This window comes from Pristis pectinata, chromosome 3, assembly GCF_009764475.1.
Source record: "Pristis pectinata isolate sPriPec2 chromosome 3, sPriPec2.1.pri, whole genome shotgun sequence".
Classification (NCBI taxonomy): domain Eukaryota; kingdom Metazoa; phylum Chordata; class Chondrichthyes; order Rhinopristiformes; family Pristidae; genus Pristis; species Pristis pectinata.
Window position 1 is genome coordinate 46,576,264 of NC_067407.1, and position 20,393 is coordinate 46,596,656.

Here is a 20,393-nt window from a genome sequence, read left to right on the forward strand (position 1 = left end):
ATTTAATGATGCCCTTAAAAATGTTTAGCTTGTTTTTAAAAAGTCTCTGAATTTCACTGAATTTACAAAGACAGTGCCATTATTGGTGGCAGCAGTTGTTACTGTATATAAACCATTGATTTCTGGTAATGGTTTCTGGAAGGTTATTGGTATGTGGGGAACATTAAAAGCGTAATTCTGTCACCAGCTGTTCACACATGCATACTTTTCAGCAGTGTTTACTTGGAGACCAGTTCTTTTGCTCAAGATTGATGAGTGGTCTTGTAATACCATCCCTGGCTTTCACATCTTCATATTGTAAACAGATGTGATCCTGATAAAACCCCACAAGTGACATTCTTTCTATTTTATTGATAAGTGTAATTTGAAGTTCACAAAATGGACCAAAGAAACTTTTCTAGAGCAATTTTTTGCAGAACCAAGGTTATTTTAGTGTCTAGTGTGATGCCTCAGGGTTAATTAATAATTTCATAGTAAGGTATATTCAGGAAAGAGAAGTGATAATATTATAGAATTTTACATTGACTTTGATGGTGACATTGTGAAACTAGAGTTCTAAACTTTTACCCAGGTATGAAGGATCTATTGGCTGAGGCAGACTGGGAAATGTGATTAACTAGTATGAGAGTGAATAAACAATGCAGGCTTTTGGTGAAACCATTGCATATTTATCAACCATTGTACTTTCATTAGGAAGCAAAATTGCATGGAAAAAGTGATCCATTAAGGCAAATCAAAGGTTTGTACTGTATTGGCTTAAAAGAATGGATTATCGTGTTGTTATGAAAATTAGTAGGCATTTGAAAGTTATCAGAAATTTGAGTAGGAAACAGTGAAAATTGATCAAAAATGATTAAAGGAGAACGTAGAGCAAGTGTAAACTGGCAAGAAATATAAGGACAGATTGTAAAAACTTTTGGAGATGTGTAAAAAGGAAAGGATTAAAGTACACAGAATACAGAAAAATGTTTGGTTAACTGTATACAGGTCCTCCCTAGGTTACAAATGCCCGATCTATGAACAGTCCATACATGCAAAGGAGCGTTTGGGAGACTGGCGGGCTGGATTTGCTGTCTGCTGTGGGGCTGTAGGCATCTTCTGATGCCTGGGAACATGGTTCACAGCATATTTCTGACTCGTGAACTGACCAGGTAATGAACTGTTCACAGGAACAGAACCCGTACCTGTGGAGGAGCTGTACCCAATTATAAATCTTCAATTGTGACACTAGGCATCAAGTGTGAAACCATTTTATGCTCCGTCACTGATTTCCTTTACCCGATTGAACAAATGATTGCCACTGCTCAGAGGAAAACTAAACTGCTGTTCAAACAGTTCTTTAATTAGACCATTGTTTTCTTTCCAGGAGACCCAGTGGGAGAGTTGAGGCCATTCAGCTGTCACAAGTGATGGATGATATGTTAGAGAAGGTTGGGTTTAATGATGATAAACAGGAATTAAAAGGAGAAACTCAGGTATTGTGAGAATGACAGGAACTGTAGTTCTATAATTGTTGTACATTCAGTCGAAACAGACAGGAGAAATGTCATTGCCATTTTACAGAATCAAATAATCATAAAAAATTGGATACAGTTTTTGTTAGAGAATTTGTTAGTCTTTCTCTTATCTAATTGCTAGTATACCTCAATGGATTGTTCCTCTTCAGTCCCTTCTTCTCCAACCTTAAATTATTTATCTGTACCCATTGCATTTTTAACTCTTTACTAACTTTTATGCTGGTTTATTTTCACCATTGTAACTCTCTTATTGGTGAATCACTATTCCTCATGTTGATGATGTCTATCCTTGCATATAGTTAAGTTTTTCATCAAACCCTTTGAGCTCCTTTTAGCTGCTGGATTGTTTTGTACCTTCATAAAGCCTCACTCCAATCTTCAAAGTTTAGGACATCATATTGGAGCTGCTTTAAATTTAAAAACATCAAATTTAACTTTTTGGACAAAAATGAAGATTCACACAAGAAACAATAGCAGTTATTTAGCCTCCCACTTAATAACCCAAAGACATAACATAATAAAAAGACAATTTTAGGAAGTAAATTAGTTGTAACTAGTTGTATCTAAATGAGTTGGGCCAAAGGGCCTGTTTCCATGCTCTATGACTCTTATTTCTTTATTAATTTGCATTTACAGAGTGATGCTAGCTTCTTGCAGTTAAGTACCTTCACAAGAACTTCACAAGATTATTATCAAACAAAATTTGACACTGAAGCACATAACAGGATATTTACAATGATGTAGACTTTTATAGTAATATAACAAAAATATTTTGAATTAAGTTTAGTTTAGTAGTTGTTTCTTACACATGAACTTTAGCAACAAGCTAAAGTGAAAGTGTCTTGCTAAAGTGTTAGAAGATTGATGGGTTAAAGATTTGAGAGACAAGTAACTTAAGACATATGTGATTGATTCAGTTGACAAATGACCTTTATAAATTTGAGCAGTTATTCAAAATCCCAGTCAACTCTTTTTCCAGTATATTGCAAAAGTTTGGTCGAAGAAGTAAATAAAGAGCATCTGAAGTAGAGTTTAAGGAACATCTTAACAAAGATCGGCAAGGTTTAAGGAAAGAATTCATCAACTTAGGGCCAAGATAGCCAAAGATAAAGCTGGCATTGACGAGTAATTAAAATTGGGAAATCAGGAACTGCAGTGCTCTCTGTGTATTAATGGACTTGCTTATTGATCGGACACTTCTCAAGGATTTAAGACTCGCTATCCTCATGGAAATTTCCCAATGTTCTTCATATAAAGACAATGTTTTATTTATATCATCATTAAGGATCATCTACTAGACTAAATTTAGATAATAAAAATATTTTTTATTACGTTAATCTGAAACTCAAAAAACAATGCAAATAAAGAAGGAGTAAGTTAAATATCTTGACTGCATATAATCAACATGCATGCGGGGTAGAAATTCATCCTTGGGTGCTTGCATTAAATGCAAAATATATTGCAGCAGACCTGATTCTGACTTTTGGTTGCATTGACTTTGGCTTGAAGTAAGAAGGAAATCTGCTCTTCTACTAAACCCTTGTGATTGCTTAAATAAAATATTAATTAAGATTGCAAGATCATGAAAGGTTCTTACAGTATTTTACAAATTGAACAGCATCTACATACGTAGCATCTGTTTATCTCTATTTCCATCAGTGTTGTGGTGATTTTTTATTTGCACAGATGCATCATTTGCTGGACCTGGTGAAAAAGGAACAAGACATTTATAATCTTGTGTTCCATGAGCTTATTCGTCAGATTAGTGTGGATTGTGCAGAGCGAGGAGAGCTTCTTGCCAAAATCAGGTCTGTCATAACTATAGATCATCACTGATTAGAACGTTGCTACTTTCTACCATTGCTTATTCCAGATTTTGCAACCTAGACATAACTTGCCACATAGTAAATAAAGTTTACAGATGATGTTATTATTTGGGCTGGAGGTGCAAACAAAAGTGTACAATTTTGGTTTTTTTTGTAGCATTGGAACATTATTGGTAATACATAATCAAACAAGCATTCAAATTGCAGATGTAGTAATGCATTTGAATGTATAAACTATATTTAACATTTTCCTTTGAAGCATTAGCATCAAGTTTAACACGGGGTAAAAGCATGCCATTGCTCAGGTGGACCTTCTTCCCTTTAATATATAAAAACAGAATGAGTGTAGGACTTTGCAATATATATGCAAAGTCCCACACTCATTCTGTTGCTCCTCTGGGTTTGGGCCCCAACTGCAATGTTAGCTGTGGCCTTTGTGGAAAAACCTTTTACCATTTTTGGAATTTTCACTTGGTAACAACAGGATTTAGAGCTCGAGGAAGTCTAAACAGATGACTATTTAGGAGGAGCAGAAGTTTGCCCTTTACCTAAAATATCTTTTTCACAATTTTCCAGTTGCTGGTGATCATTGTGCTAGCAACTTGAAATTCCACACTTGTCCACCGACCATTTGCTGTTTCTTTCTGAAACAGGCTAGAATCTGACCAGGAACATGCCTGTGAGAGCCAAAAGTTAGAATAGTCTGATCTTATGCGCTGATGTCAAAGGTGGACAGTCTGATTGATCACCTCAACGGTCCAACCACTCAGCCAATTTTTGCTCCTAATTTAAAATAAGGATTAATGGGGCTAAATTGGAACACACAGGAAAGCAAGATTGCTCTACATGACTAACCCCAGCCCATATGACTTTGTAGTGATACACAAAAAGAACACGCTGTGACCTTGTTAGCTTGAGTTGGGCTGTTGTTGGCCTTTGCATAACTATGAAGCCCTATAAACTTGCAATCCAACATCACTGTGGGAGTCCCTCACCTCAAGGATTGTAATAGTTCAAGGCAGCTCCCATCATCTTCTCGAAGGTAGTTAGGGATGCTTATTAAATCCTGCCCTGCCAGCAATTCCCATAATGCATAAATGAATTAAAAGAAAACAAATATTCCTCTATTCTCCCATAGTTCCTATCATTCCTTCTCTCTTTTGCTTATCATCTCAGTATTGACTTGAGAGTCCAGTAATTGTTCAAATAATCAGTGTTTCCCAGCATACATTGTCCAACTTAGTTTCTGTGTTACCACTAAACCTTAAGATATTTTAAGGTCAGTATGTGATCACCAGCTGGTACATGGCTGAAAGAAAGAGAGAGCATGGTGTTTTATAATACTTTTCATATTCCCGAGAGCTCCCAGTGCGCTTTACAGAACAATTAATTACCTCTAAATTATGTGGACAAATATGGCAGCCAATTTGCTCACAGAAAATTAGAATATTGCCATTGCCGAAAGAGCATTGAGATAATGATGATGCCTTCAGTGATGTCGATCAAAAGATGAATGTTTGTCAGAATGCTGAAGAGTTCCTTTGCTTTTTCACTTTCACTGGAATGGATGAAGTGATGGTACCGTATCTTCCCCACCCCCTGCCCACCTTTTATAGTGTACCCTCTGCAATGCACTGTTGTGCTTGTCTTTGTACACTGTATATAGCAGAAGATGAAGTGAGGCTAATAACTGCTGTGATAGCAAAAGCACAAAAAGCAAAGCACAAAAAGCACAATAGCAGGAGCTTTTCATTTATTCATTCATAGGATGTGATGCCATCACAAGGCTGGCATTTATTGTCCATCTATTAATTGTCCATCTATTAATTGTCCATGAACTGAGAAGGTAGTTAAAGGATCAACAACCAGAACTTGAAATTACTAAGTAGCTTTCAAGATGGGGGAAAAAAAAATTCCCAAAAGACAGAATCAGACAAACATGTACATTGAACAAATAACCCCATAAGTAACTCTATTTATAAGTTTTTGATGATCTGGTGTCATCTGTACAATGATGAGACAGAGTGCAGGAAGGAGATAGAGAGCCTAATGACATGGTGTCAAGACAACAACCTTTCCCTCAATGTCAACAAAATGAAGGAGCTCATCATTGTCTTCAGAAAGTGGGGTGGAGTACACTCTCCTGTCTGTATCAATGGTTCTGAGGTGGAGATGGTTGAGAGCTTCAAGTTCTTAGGTGTAAATATCACCAACAATATGTACAGGTCCAGCCACTTAGACAACAACAGCCCAAAAAGCACACCTACACCTCTACTTCCTCAGAAGGCAAAGGAAATTTGCTATGTCCCCGATGACTCTTAACCAATTTTTATAGATGCTCCATAGAAAGCAGCCTGTCCGGGTGTATCACAGCTTGGTATGGCAACTGCTCTGCCCAAGACCACAAGAATTGCAGAGAATTGTGAATGCAGTCCAGTCCTTCATGCAACCCAACCTCCCCTCCATTGACTCAGTCTACACTTCCTGCTGCCTCAGGAAAGCAGCCACCATAATCAAGGACCACTCCCACCCCAGTCATTCTCTCTTCTCTCTTCCCATTGGGCAGAGGATACAAAAGCCTGAGAGCACAAACCACCAGACTAAAGTTCAGCTTTTATCCCACAGTTAATAGACTCTTGAATGGACCTCTCATACACTAAAAGGTGAAGTCTTGATCTCCCAATTTACCTTGTCATGGCCCTTTCACTTTATTTGTATACTTCCACTGCACCTCATCTGTAACTGCAACACTGTATTCTGCATTCTGTTTCCTGTTTACCACTCCAACATAATTATGTATGGCATGATCTGTCCAGATGGCACGCAAAACAAAAGCTTTTCACTGTATCTCGGTACAAGTGACAATAATAAACCAAAATCTACAAATAGATTTCTTCGCAAATTTGCAAATATTGTCACCACATCCCAATTTGGAATCTTAAATCTTGGTTAGCATTCACAAATGGATTGAAATATTACAGAGATGCAGATTGATTACCCAGGAGGAAGGAATGAATGATTATACGATGGAATGCTCAAAGAACTGGCAACATAGCATTTATCTAAGACTTGTGCCTGGAAATATCAAAAGACATGTCAGCAAGTTTACAAAGAAGTATATGCTATACAAAGAAGAAAGGAAAATGAATTAAAACTAAATGAGGGGGAGAAACTTTTTAAAACTTGTGTGATTTTGAATTTTTTTTAGTTTAAGGAAAGCAGTAACATTCCGCTTACTTTTTCACAGAGAGAGGTACGTAAGTTTATTGGACCACATTCCTCGCCATCTAACTAGTATGCACAATGAAATCATGATGCAACGGTTGTTGGACAAGCAACTTATTTTGGAGCTGTTTCTTTTCCAGAATGCTGTTGAAAAACTCAACAGGTAATTATTTTAATCATTGAGCCTATCCAGAAATGTTGTTTTTATTGAGGTGACAGGAGTGAGGATTTTACAAATGAACTAATAATTTCCAAATTGTAAGGAACTCATGGTAGTTTTGACAAAATAAATAGATGCAGTACAGTTGATGGCTCAGCACATTTCTTGGGTGTTTTCATTATCCAAACTTCTTGTATAGAGTCGTAGAGAACAGGAAAAATCCCAAGTTTGACGCTTGGTTGATGTTGTTAGTTGCTCTAAACCAGCAGCAGTTGTACTCTTGGATTAGGAAGTGGGGAAATCAAACAGGGTTTGAACGCCAGGCCTGTAGATTTTAGAAAAGGGCAAAATTGGACTTCATTGTGATTTCCCTGCCAAACATCTGAGAACCTTTCCACTTACATACATTATCACATGTGAGTTGGTGCCATGTGGGTGATCCACCGGAGAGCAATAGATCCCAATGAAACCAAAGCCAAAATGAGTCTGTCTCCAGGATGTGAAGGAAGGGGAGAAGGCTAGTGGATAAACATTGAGAAAGGTTAAGAAACACTCAGATTCTATAGCTGAGATGCAGTCATCATACTGTGGGAAAGGAACTTTCTTCAGAAGAAATACTGAGTGCTGATCAATTACAGATTATTATAAATGTTACCATTTAGAATCTTTTGCTATGGAAGGTCCAACAATCCTTGATGAGTTTTGATATTATAGGGAAATCAATGGATGATAATGCTCCTTCAAGAACTGACTGCAAAGATTGCACCTTCTGAGCTACATGCTGGAGCCATGAGAACATTAGAATACCATTAAAAGATAATTATGTAATTTCTTGCTCTCTGTCTTTTATTTCTAGTGAACTTGCTGAACTTAGAGAACGTGACCGCAAGGCAACAAAGACCATAGCAAAAACACAGGAGGAGCTAAGTAATGCATTAATTGAAGCCCATAAAAATGCCAAGTGAGTCTGCAGTGTTCTGATGCAAATACTTGGATATTTGGTAGAGTAGCAACAAGAACAATGATTGCTGCAAATTGGAAGATGGGATTTTAGCAGGGGCAATTGAGTCTCGGAGACAAAATTTGGCTCCGGGTTTCAGAAGCAGTGGGGTATTGGTATTGGTTTATTATTGCCACTCATACCGAGGTACAGTGAAAAACTTCTCTTGCATACCGATCATACAGGTCAGTTCATTACACAGTGCAGTTACATTGAGTTAATACAGAGTGCATTGATGTAGTTCAGGTAAAAACAATAACAGTACAGAGTAAAGTGTCACAGCTACAGAGAATGTGCAGTGCAATAAGGTGCAAGATCACAACAAGGTAGATCGTGAAGTCATAGTCCATCTCATTGTGGTAAGACTATTGAACGGTTCCCTTATACAGTGGGGTAGAAGCTGTCCCTAAGTCTGGTGGTACGTGCCCTCAGGCTCCTGTATCTCCTACCCGATGGAAGAGGAGAGAAGAGAGAATGTCCTGGATGGGTGGGGTCTTTAATTATGCTGGCTGCTTCGCCAAGACAACGAGAGGTAAAGACAGAGTCCAAGCAGAGAGGCTGGTGGCCGTGATGCACTGGGCTGTGTCCACAACTCTCTGCAGTTTCTTGCGGTCCTGGGCAGAGCAGTTGCCGTACCAAGCCGTGATACATCCAGATAGGATGTTTTTCTATGGTGCATCTGTAAAAGTTGGTGAGAGTCAAAGGGGACAATCCAAATCCTGAGGGAGTAGAGACGCTGGTGAGCTTTCTTGGCCGTGGCATCTACGTGATTTGACCAGGACAGGCTGTTGGTGATGTTCACTCCCAGGAACTTGAAACTCTCAACCCTCTCGACCTCAGCACCATTGATGTAGACAGGTGCATGTACACTGCCCCCTTTCCTGAAGTCGATGACCAGCTCTTTTGTTTAGACATCGAGGGAAAGGTTGTTGTCATGACACCATTCCACTAAGCTCCTTCCTGTACTCCGCCTCATCGCTGTTTGAGGTACGGCTTACAACGGTGGTATCATCTGCAAACTTGTAGATGGAGTTAGAGCAGAATCTGGCCACACAGTCATGAGTGTATAAGGAGTAGAGTAGAGGGCTGAGGATGCAGCCTTGTGGGGTAGAGGTATATATTGTGGAAATGTGAGTGAGGAGCTTTATTGATGGAAGGAAGACAGAATTGGAAACAACCCTAATTCTAATAAGATGCCAACATTTACAAAGTGTGCCTCAACCTGAAGATAAACTATTAGTGGCAAGGGAGTGGAATTTAAAGCAGGTGCTAAGAATAGAGAATGGAACTTATCTCTCAAAAATTGGCTTGAGGGTTAGATTGAAATTAGATTTAAAGCCCTGAACCAACTATTACAGCCTACCTTGAACGTGGCTACTTCTGGTTTCAATAGAGACAGGACAGGACTGTTTAATCAGCTCGTTGCAGTAGGTGGATTTGTTATTTAAACATTATATTGATGATACTTGTGTTTATTTCAACAGTGATTTTATTCTAACTCTTTATGGTTGGGTTTATTGCACATCTTCTCGGCTAGATGAAGTGGGAGTGGTTCCTCTAGCCCCAATCACCAACTCAATAAATCCCCACCTTCTGTTAACTCCAAATCTCTACCCCCATCACACCTCCCCTTTCCTCTCATTATCTGCTCCTGAAACAGCATCAGACTTTTTTAAATCACTGCCTGACTCCACGTCCCTTGCAATTAGCACCCAACCCACAATGGAACACCCTTCCCACCACTCCATCCCCCCTGCTAGTATATCTTTCCCACTCCCTCCCTACGCTTGCCTCCTCTGCTGGACTGTAGCTTACAAATCTCTAAAGACAGCCTACAGGGTTGCCCGCAGGTGGGCACCAAAAACAAAATAAAGTTGCAAAATTATCCCAGTTGGGGGCTTTAGGACATTTGGGAAACCATGTCTTTAATGTTCAAAACAGAAACCTCCCCAACCCTCCATACTGCACGGAATATCCCTCCAGGCTAAAACAAAACAGGCAAAGTCATTAGCCTGATATTAGATTTGTAGACATGTGTTTTGAGTAAGGTGGAGAGAACAGAGAAATTGTCAGAATAGAGAAGATTAAGAAAAGCTTCAAATAAAATGTTCAAAATTATGGCTTTGATATGATAAGTTGGGAAGAATTGTTTCCATAAGCAGAAAAGTTGGTAATCAGCAGATATTGACTTAATAATTGGTGAAGGAACCAAAGTGAAGTTGAAGAAAATTATTTATCATGCAATAACTTGTTACTTTTTTGAAATATACAGCTTGAAAGGGTGGTAGAAGCAAATTCAATAAAAAATGTCTTCTAGAGGGAACATAATGAATACTTGAGAAAGGGAGGAAAGAACAGTGAATTGAGGCTAATTGGGTCTTGGAAAAGAGCTGGCACAGGCGTTTGAATGGCCTTCTGTGCCATGTGATTCCAGAATCCATTACAATGAAGGAGAGATATTCTGAAAGGAAAAGTGATGGAAGGAGTGATGGAGAGATTGAACATCTGGGAGCAAGAGGAGGCCACACAGCCCCTCATGCATGCCCTGCCATTTAATATGGCCATGGCAGATCTGATTATAACCTCAATTCCCCATTCCTGTTTATCTATGCTAACCTTTCATCCCTTTAACTACCTCTGCTTTGAGAATGTTCAAAGACTTTGCTTCCACAACCTCATGAGGATGAAGCCAATCAGCACCAGGATGAAATCTGTTATGTTCCAGAGACTTCTCAGCTTACATCTCCAAAAATTTGCTCAGAACCATTTCCTTGCTGATTGCAATTTCCCTGAGAACTTGTCCCATCCAACACCTGATTTACAGCTATTTCTGAGATGTTACTTGTATTCTCTGTAGGAAAGATGGAAACAAAATGCCTGTTAAGTCTATTTGCCAGCTTCTTTGTGGTATCAATTCCCAAACTCACTTTTCATAGGACCAATGGTCACCTTGTTATTTTTTTTGAAAAATATCTATAGAAACACTTACTATCTGTAGTCATATTACTTGCTAGTTTTATCAGTTATTCTATTTTTTCTTCCTTTTCGACATTTATTTTTCATTTAATTCTGTCCTGCCATTTTCTGACCTGCCATTTTCTTTTGCAATTATGTGTCTTTTCAAAATTGATGCTATCAGCCTGCAGCCATACTTCTGTAATGCCCATTAGATTATACCTATTTTATCCTCATTTATTTGTAAAGAAGATGGTCACTGGTATTTATATATGCAAATTAACTACAGACAGTATGCATGGCTGATTAAAAGAGGTCTTCTTTACTGCAACATCTTCAGAAGAATAGTTAGCTAATGTGAGTGAAAGGAAAAGGGGAAATACATTAGTCAGAATTAAGTGAATGTGCTGGTATTATGGAGACACAGCAGACTGCAGTTGCTGGAATCTGGAACAAAAAAAGAATGCTGGAGGAACTCATCTGGTCAAGCAGCATCTGTGGGGGGGGGGGTTGGAAGGAATTGTGGATGTTTTGGGTAGAGACCCTTCATCAGGACATAATTGGTAATACATTGTGCGTGGTAATGTTGGTGGATTTCTGCCAAATTCTCTGCTGAGTGAGATTGCATTTATTAGATCTGGTATTTTCCACCAAGCCCTTCTGAGTGTAGTGGACACCATGTGGTTTTGGTGGAGTGAAAGAAATTTGCTGCTACACAATATTTCCTGAGGCAACATACTGGTGCTTCTCTTTTTGGAAAGAGTACAAATGAAGTTAACAGAACTGATATATAAGATTGGGGTAAGGTTGAGGATGGCTGCTAGATGGCATTTAGTAAAGAACACCTTAAAGAGAATTTTTATGATTAAAGGGATTAGATAAACTGTATGCCTAAGAGACATGACAAATTCAATGAGACATATTTCAAGGCATTAAGACATAAACAGACTTAAGTGAGAAAAGGCAAGGTCGAGGTTCTTGTTTCTCAACTCTTTTTTTAATGTTTGAGTGAACAAACAATGTTACACAAGATGGAAAATGCTGAAATGAAAAATTCCCTGCAATAACTGCCTTGGATAGAAGGTGGTGAGTACGTAAGATGATTTACTGAGGAAGGCAGTACAAACAAAAGTATTACAATGTAGTTTATGGTAATTAAAAATAAGGCACCTGACCTTTTGGATCTCATCCCTTGAGTGGAAAGTTTAGTTTCCTTCCGAAATTCATTGTGGTATTTTAAGGGTGACGGCAGATTAGTTAAACACATTTAGCTATTCATTGTGAGTAAGTAGGTTTTTTTCTTGGTTGTCTCGGATGTTTGGGAGAAATGTCCTGATTTTTGTTAGGGGTAGGTGTTTCTACCAGTAAATGATGGTGATGCACATGCCTGAACTAACCAACAAGGATGAACACTAATGTGTCTTCCGATCTTTTATAACCCTTTTTTGTATAATAGTTCTGTTTAAAGCTTAAATATCAGTTTTGAAATTCAGGAATTCCATTGTGCAGTGTGGAGTCTAAGTTATCATACCTTCAGAAGGCATTGTGACTAGTTGATGAGACATAAAATATACTTGTCTGTTTGCTAGCTGCTGTGTTTATATTTCCTTATTGAAACTCTAAACAAAGAAGCTGATTAAAGAAAAACAAGGTTTTGGCAAAATGACCAAGTACTATGCAAGATATTTTGCTGTAGTTCTTTACTTGGAGGAACCAGAAATTACATCACCTTTGGAGCTGCTTCATTAAAATGACTTATGGTTGCAGCTCATAACTGAAGACTTTTATGATTAAGAGTTTAAAAATACCCAAATTACTTTTATTGTTTTCATGCCCTCAGTATGCTGGATGAATATCACCAGTTATATGAATTGCAGAGAAAAAGACTGATTGCCCAGATAGATACTTTAACCCAGGAGAGGGACTGGTGGAGTGATGCAGCCTATAGCCTAGCACTGAAGGTAATTCATTATCCTGCACTTTTGCCCATTGTACTTCATTTGTAATAACCAAATTGTTTTTCTGCTCCTTCCCTCAGGAGAAAAATACCTATTTGACATTTTGGCCCATGAATCTATTTGTCTCAGCAGCTGGATGGACTGTAGCCTTGTGTGCTCTAAGTAATGAGCTTTTGTCCATGTATGTTCTTTATTTCATCAATGAATCAAACTACTCAAACACTGCACGAGTGAATTCCATTCCATTTCACATTTCACATTCCATAAAGTTCATCAGCAATTTTACAAAATAGAACACATGAAACAATAGGAAAAGAGCCTCTTGAGCTTTTTCTGCCAGTAAATTTGATTACTGCTGATCTGTGACTAACTTCATGTATTATCTACCTTTTCCCCATTTCCCTTTGTCTGATAAATGTCTATCTAGCCCCCAGAAATGGGGCTAATATTTATTTGAAAAGATCCTGCAAGCATTGTCAACCAGTGGACAATTTGTTAAAATATTCAACTGAACCATGTGACTCCTGAGATAATAAAAACCCTTCACAATTCTACCTTTTCAAACGTATTTTCTCCCTCATTTTCCCCCAGATTAGGCACTAATTCCATCTTAAATTCAAGATAGATGTTCTAAAGACTGCAGTAATTGTTTAAAAAAAAGGAACATAGGAGCAGGCATAGGTCACTTAGCTGCTCAAGCCTGCTTTACCATTTAATGAAATCATGGTCAATCTTTGAACTAACTCCATATTCCCCAGCATATCCAAAATTAAATGTGATGTCCTTCTTAAAGTGCCATGTCCACACCTAGTTGTACAACTAAGATCCTTACTTCCCTCTATTCTAATCTTTTAAGTTTAAAACAAAACAGCATTATCACAGAGTCATAGTCTTGTATAGCACAGAAAGGGGCCCCTTCAGCTCACCACACCCATGCCAGCTTTTTCCCCATCTACACTAATCCCATTTGGCTGCATTAGGCCTATATCTTTCTCTATCTTGCCTATTCAAATGCCTGTCTAAATATCCTAAATATCTCTTAAACATAGTGATTGTATCTGACTCCACCACCTCTTCTGGCATTGAGTTCCAGACATCAACCAATCTCTGTGGAGGGGAGGGGGGAATCTTTCCCCTCAGATCCCCTTTACAACTCTTTCCTCTCACCTATACCCTCTTTTTTTTGATACCCCTACCATGGGGAAAAGGATTCTGACTCTCTACCCTATCTATTCCTCTTATAATTTTAGGTCACTCCTCAGCCGCCTTCACTCCAGGAAAAACAAGCCCAGCTTATCCAGTTTATCTTCATAATTAAAGTCTTCCAGCCCAGGCAACATCCTGTTGAATCTCCTCTGCAAGCTCCTCAGTGTAACTCCATCCTCCTTCTAGGGTGGTGATCAGAACTGCATCCGCTGCTCCAAATCCGATCTAACTTGTGTTTTATCAAGTTGCAACGTAACATCCCGACTTTTATATTCTATGCCCTGACCTATGTAGGCAAGCAATCTGTATGCTTTTTTCACCACCCTATCTACCTGTGTTGCCAATTTCAGGGAACTGTGGACTTGAACCCCAAGGTCCCTCTGTTCATCAATGTTCCTTAGTGCCCTACCATTTTACTGTATATGTCCTACCCCAATTTGACTTCCCAAAATGCAACACCTCACACTTGCCAGGATTAAATTCCATTAGCCAATGCTCCGCTCAACTTCCCATCTGATCCATATCCTGCTGTAGCCTCAGACAACCTTCCTTGCTATCCACACCACCAACAATTTTTGTGTCATCTGCAAACTTACTAATCAAACATCCTACATTCACATCTAAGTCAATAATATATAACAAAAGCAACAAGCGTCTCAGCAGTGATCCCTGCAGTACACCAGTGGTCACAGACTTTCAATCAGAAAAGCATCCTTTCACTTCTACCATCTGCCTCCTATCACCAAGCCTATTTTTGGATCCAATTAGCAGTTGACCTGGATCCCATGTGCCCTAACCTTCTGGACCAGCCAACCATGCAGGACCTTATTAAATGCCTTACTAAAGTCTGTACTGGCAACATCTACCACCTGTCTTCATCAATCTTCTTTATTACTTCCTCAAAAAACTCAGTCAAATTAGTGAGTCAGGATTTCTCCCGCACAAAGCCATGCTGGCTATCCCTGATCATCCCTTTCCTTTTTAAATGTACATAAATCCTATTCCTTGGGATTTTCTCCAATAGTATCCCTCCACTGACTTAAAGCTCACCAGACTGTCGTTACCTGGCTTATCCCTGCTGTGCTTCGTAAATAAAAGAACAGCACTAATTATCCTGCAGTCTTCTGGCACCACAACAATGGCTAAGAAAGATGCAAAAATCTCATCAGGGCCCCAGCTATCTCCTCCCTAGCTTCCCATTGCAACCTTGGTTAGATCTCATCTAGCCCTGGGAATTTATCAACCATTATGCATCGTATTACATCTAACACCTCCTCCTTCTTAATAATGATCACCTCTAGCTTATCCACTACCTGTCCCTGAATTCACTATCTTCCACATCCTGCTCCTTGGTGAATATAGGTAAGAAGTATTCATTCAGGACCTTACCCAGATCACCTGGCTCCACACATAGACAACCCCTTTGGTCCTTAAGGAAACTCTCTCTTTCCCTGGCTACTCCCTTGTTCTAGATATACTTAGATTGAAAACTTCTAATGATGATATTGACATTCTATTGCCTGGTTTGATTGTCTTCTACAACGGTCCATAACATTTGAATGATTTTTTTAGATGGATTGCTAAGATCCTTGGCACTGAAATGTTTGTAGATTCAATCCATTTGGAAAGTATGCTATTTCATCCTTTTAAGCTGAAGCACCAATGACCTCAGACTTCTCCATATTGAAATCCATTTTCCCCAGTTTTGCCTATCTAAAATTGTGATTTAATTTAGTGAATCTACTTACTTTAGTTGCAATGTAATCCATATCTTTGTTAAAGGCAAAATTGATCATGTGACTTTCTATACCATCATCTAAGTCATTTATCAATGTGGTAAATAGTTAAGAACCCAGGCTCAGATCTTTATGGGTCATTCTGCCAAGTTCATTATCCCTCTTCTCTTTGTCTTCCCCTTGAAAAAATTTCCTAACCGGATCAATAACATGGCTTCAATTGCATGAACTACAACTTCAATGAAGAATCACATACAATCTTTATTAAATGTCTGTTGAAAGTCCAGATAAATAACATCATAGAAATTATCCTGTTCACTGCCTCTTTTATCTCACTGAAAGAATTCAATCAGGTTTATTAGGCATGACCTACCCTTCTATATCCATGCTCACTTTCTCTGATCACTTGAATATTTACAAGGTACTCCATCACTCTGCCTTTAATTATAAACTCTGGGACAAGAAGTTCATTTGTATAATGGATGTACCTATTTTATCCCACACAATAGATATGTAGCATAAAATTGATCACGACATACATGAAGCATGCATGACATCACTCCATATGGATCTTAGCCCTGCCCCTCCCATCCTGTGATATTGATGCATGGATATGCACAGTGGAGCACATGTAGAAATCAGGTGATAACATGTAGTTAAGCCCTGTACCTACACAGTTGAAAGGTACTGTAAATTATTTGCAGATTTTTGGGTTTGGCTTGGAGCGGAGCCCATTACGTGGAATAAAGATGAAATGTTGGACCCAGACTGGGTGGGTGTAGGGGTTTTGGGTTGGCTTTTCTCGCACCATGTGTGCAGACCTTGGTAATAGTTCCACTGGGCCACCAGCATGATCACAGTCAGGAGGAGAGGGTCTAAATGTAAAACCATTTTTCCAGCATAAGTTGAAGGAGAGGGGGGGTTAGAAAGGTTCCTTGGAAAGCTTGTTCTGAAAATTATTTGGGATTCACCTACCGACTCCAGTTGTCTGAAGACCAGTGTATCCAGAAACTAATTTTTTCTAATTATTGGTGACCGAGATCTGTGACCTCTGCAGGCAGAATTGCAGCTGTGCATCTGTATTTCAACTGCTATTCCTGCAGGGCTGGAAGCCTCAGTAATCCTGAATTTACTCTCAATCAGGCCAAGTGGCAGTGACAAATAGATGCAATGTTTCCCAGTCTGCTGTTCACCATTGCAAATGGATTCTCCCTACAAGGAAAGGGGAATCATCTCCTCCTTGAGTAGAGAGCAGCAGATTGTATGGATGTCCCTAACTGCAGTCTTTCTGAAGGCTCAAGTTGTAATAGACTGGACTCGTACAATGTTTCAGGCTCTATGTGTAAATCCAGAGCTTCTCATGAAATGTGCATGTTATCACTCCCTGAACATACAGATAGTGTGTGATTGCCATTGTCATGGTCAATGCAATGCTTCTGGGAAGGTCATAGAATTTGTTTTTTTTTTCCTGAGACAGTGCCTCATTTAAACTGCTTTGTTGGATGAAGAGGAAAGGGCTATCACCTGTTTATTTCACTCAAATTTGAGCTCCAGATTAATTTTAGAAAGCATAATTATATCTAAAGAAGGTCTTTCCTAATTAAGAGAACTTTGTTCGAATATAATTAGGGCACTTCCAATGTTCTCACCAACTTTGTTGAAAATCATAGACTTGAAACCATCTGGTCTTGTGGATCTATCATTGTTTAGTATCATCATTTCTCCTTCATTAATGTTGATTTACTTTCATTAATTTTGTCAGTCTACATTCCAAATTCAGTGTTAGTTTCCTTGGGATGCGATACTCTTCTAATGTAAATATTGAGGCAGTTTTCAATGTACATGCTCATTTCTGTATTTTAACTTCGAATATCATCATTATCAGTTTTCATAATAACTTAAGAAAATAAAGAAAATGAGCAGGAAAAGGAAATCCGGCCCCTTGAGCTCTTCTGCCATTCATCAAGATAATGGCTGCCCTACTATCTCAATTGCATTTTCCTGTACTATTTTCAAATCCCTTGAGTCTGCTGATATTTAGAAATCTATTGATGTTTTGAGTGAACTCCATGGCCAAGCTCTGCAGCCCTCCATGATAATGAATTCCATAGTTTCATCACCCCCTGAGTAAAATAAATTTCTCCTCATCTCAATCCTCAGTGTCCTATCCCTCTTGTGAGACTGTGAGCCTTGTTCTGGACTCCTCAGCCAAGGTAAATATTCTCCCTGCATCCAGCTGGTCTAGCCCTGTAAGAATTTTATGTAAGTTTCTTTGAGAGCTCTCATTATTTTAAACTCAAGAGAATACAGGCTGAGTCTTCTTGCTCTTGTATAGCAAACCTGCCATCTCTGGAAACAGGCTAGTCAATCTTTGCTACACTTTCTCTGGTGGATAACTCCACGTTTGATTCCATCTGCTATGTTGCTGTCCATTCATTCAGCTTGTCTGTATCACTTGAAGGCTCATTATAATCTCCTCTCTACCTGCAATCTCACCTCGTTTGCACCATCGGAAAACTTGCAAATGTGCTTGTCGTCCCTTTAGCCAGTATAATCTTTCAATCAGTCTCCAAAAATGGTTGCTGATAAGGTGTTGTTTAACACTCAAGTTACTACACAAGTTGCACCATACATTACACTTGGTACTCAATGCTTGAAGGTGGTTTTGTGCTAGTTCCTTTATGAATTCAATTCATAATTTACAGGAATATTGAGGCCAACTTTGATGATATCTGGTAATTTGAGTAATTGAAATATTCTGCACCGAGTATTTTCAAATTATATAAAGGAAGTAAAGCAACCGATTCAAATTTTAATTTATCAAGCTGTTTTGTTTTGCTAAAACAAAAAAGGAATGGTGCAGCAAAATCTAACTTGAATGACATTCTGTTCCTGGTTTAAACTCAGATGTTTGGCACTGAGCAGCATGGAATGTGAGTTTTGGCTCCTTTGCATGGATGAGCTCTACATGTGGAGCAAAGAAAATGGGGTATTTGTCATGTACTGTACAACAGATCTATTCTGCAAAATATAAACTTTTAATCTGTTAATTCCATTTTAGATTACAGATGGTTTAGAGTTGAAATGTTTTCTTGGTGAAATCTTTACCCATTTCTTTCTTTGCAGGTAACCGAGGAGCACAATCTTAAACTGGTTCACGATCTTGAAGTCAGTGAAAAACTCTGGACTAAAATTGCACAACATTTCGTTGTAGTGCTTGGCACACAGGTAGATTTTTGATTTCATGAATTACTTACGTGGATTCACAAACTTATCATCTGATTTTAAAATATTAAAAAATTTAAGAAATGGTATTCGTTTTCAGTCAGTGTGCACCAGGCAGATTTGTACTAAACTGCACAACAGATGCTGGAGTTTTGATAATTATGAGTTTGTTGCTTTCTATGGATTGAATATCCGTTTTTTGTGTTGGTTACAAGAATTTGCTTGTACTGCAATATTGAAAATATGAAAAATATTATGCAATCTTAGAATGGTCCAGGTAACATATTGAGATTTTAACAGAATACCACAAACATAGCCTAGATTTCATTAAAGTTTCAAGCAGGAGATTATGAACTTCTGTCAGCATACTTGAAACTTTACATAGCATGATTAAAATTTGTCATGGAACACCTCAGACATGTTGTGGAGTCATGGAACTATTGCTAATCCATTGAACATTTCATAAAATAAACAGAATAATAACTTTGACTGGAAAATCTTGATGTTAAAGATTACAACATCATTTAATAACTAATATCAAGAATTGTTTTCAGTTAATGGTTCCAAATCGTCTAAACATATGATTACTTGGTCTGGACTTTAAAAACCGGATGCAGCTAAGTGTGCAGAATATTCTGTTATCCTTGACCTGAACTGAGAAAAGGAATTTAAAGAGTGGTTAATGTATTAAATAACTGGGGACTAATGAACAACAATTACTTTAGAAATGACAAATTGGTCTCAAGGAACAATGGTCAATGTCATATGGCACATTAAAGTCAGTATTCTTTGTGGAACAATTAGCTTGCTCAGTGGCACAATCTAATTGACTTATTCAGATACCCAGAATCTTCAGAATTTTGGTTTTGTATTATGAAGTTTTTGTGTTGTGAATGGATTGCCTCTTCAAAAAGTCTACCAATGTATGATACTCTTCATAAATAACCTTTTGGGGTTTTATCTGTAAGGATGCAGAAGACCAGGCTAAATTGCAGGAAACTACTGCAAAATGGAGAGACAAGATGAAGAAATTCACTAAAAATCTGCAAGATGCAGAGAATTCAAGTTTGGAAAAAGAAAATTAATTCTGTCTGGTTTGCAAAAATGGCATGAATATTTTTTGGAAAAGAAATTGTAAGTATTGTCGACCAGCTGGATCATATTGGATGAGATATTGGCACTTAGTCATGTAGTACCAAAATAAAAATATTTTTAAACTTTTCTACCTATTCAAATTTTTATTTTTTCCCTCATTTTTTCCCCATTCCTAGAATCCAATTCTATACTTGAGTGTAGGCCAGGTAGCCTCAAATCTGTTGTTGTAAATAAAGGAGGAACATCAAACCTGAAGTAGGCTATTTTAGCCCATTGGTTGTTCTAAGGTCTTAGCATCCAAAGTTGATGACCTTGCATTTGCTGGTTTTACCCATCCACTTAATCCGGCAATATCTCTTCATAATCTAGTGCTCACATTGGCACTTTTGTACCATACCTTTTTAATTATCCATGGCTACTTTCTAATGGCAAGTAGAGCTTTTGCTGCTGAAGAGCATAAGCCAGTTATTTACTTTTCTGGGTAGAGCTC

The 20,393-nt window shown here is 38.3% G+C and overlaps 1 protein-coding gene across 1 annotated transcript; it reads left to right on the forward strand.

Moving 5' to 3' along the window:
- Positions 1–1,113: 1,113 nt before the first annotated feature.
- On the forward strand, positions 1,114–19,915 carry axdnd1 (axonemal dynein light chain domain containing 1). Its single transcript, XM_052010730.1, has 8 exons — positions 1,114–1,151; positions 1,367–1,475; positions 3,204–3,325; positions 6,591–6,731; positions 7,585–7,689; positions 12,524–12,644; positions 18,710–18,811; positions 19,777–19,915. Exons 1-8 carry the CDS (start codon positions 1,114–1,116, stop codon positions 19,891–19,893), a joined length of 855 nt encoding a protein of 284 aa, XP_051866690.1. The 3' UTR covers positions 19,894–19,915.
- The last annotated feature ends 478 nt before the right edge of the window (positions 19,916–20,393 follow it).

Coding starts and splice junctions, on each gene's coding strand:
- axdnd1 (XM_052010730.1), top strand. CDS start 1,114: ATGGTTCACAGCATATTTCTGACTCGTGAACTGACCAG. Junction 1,152..1,366: donor CTGACTCGTGAACTGACCAG/GTAATGAACTGT, acceptor TTTTCTTTCCAG/GAGACCCAGTGGGAGAGTTG. Junction 3,326..6,590: donor GAGCTTCTTGCCAAAATCAG/GTCTGTCATAAC, acceptor ACTTTTTCACAG/AGAGAGGTACGTAAGTTTAT.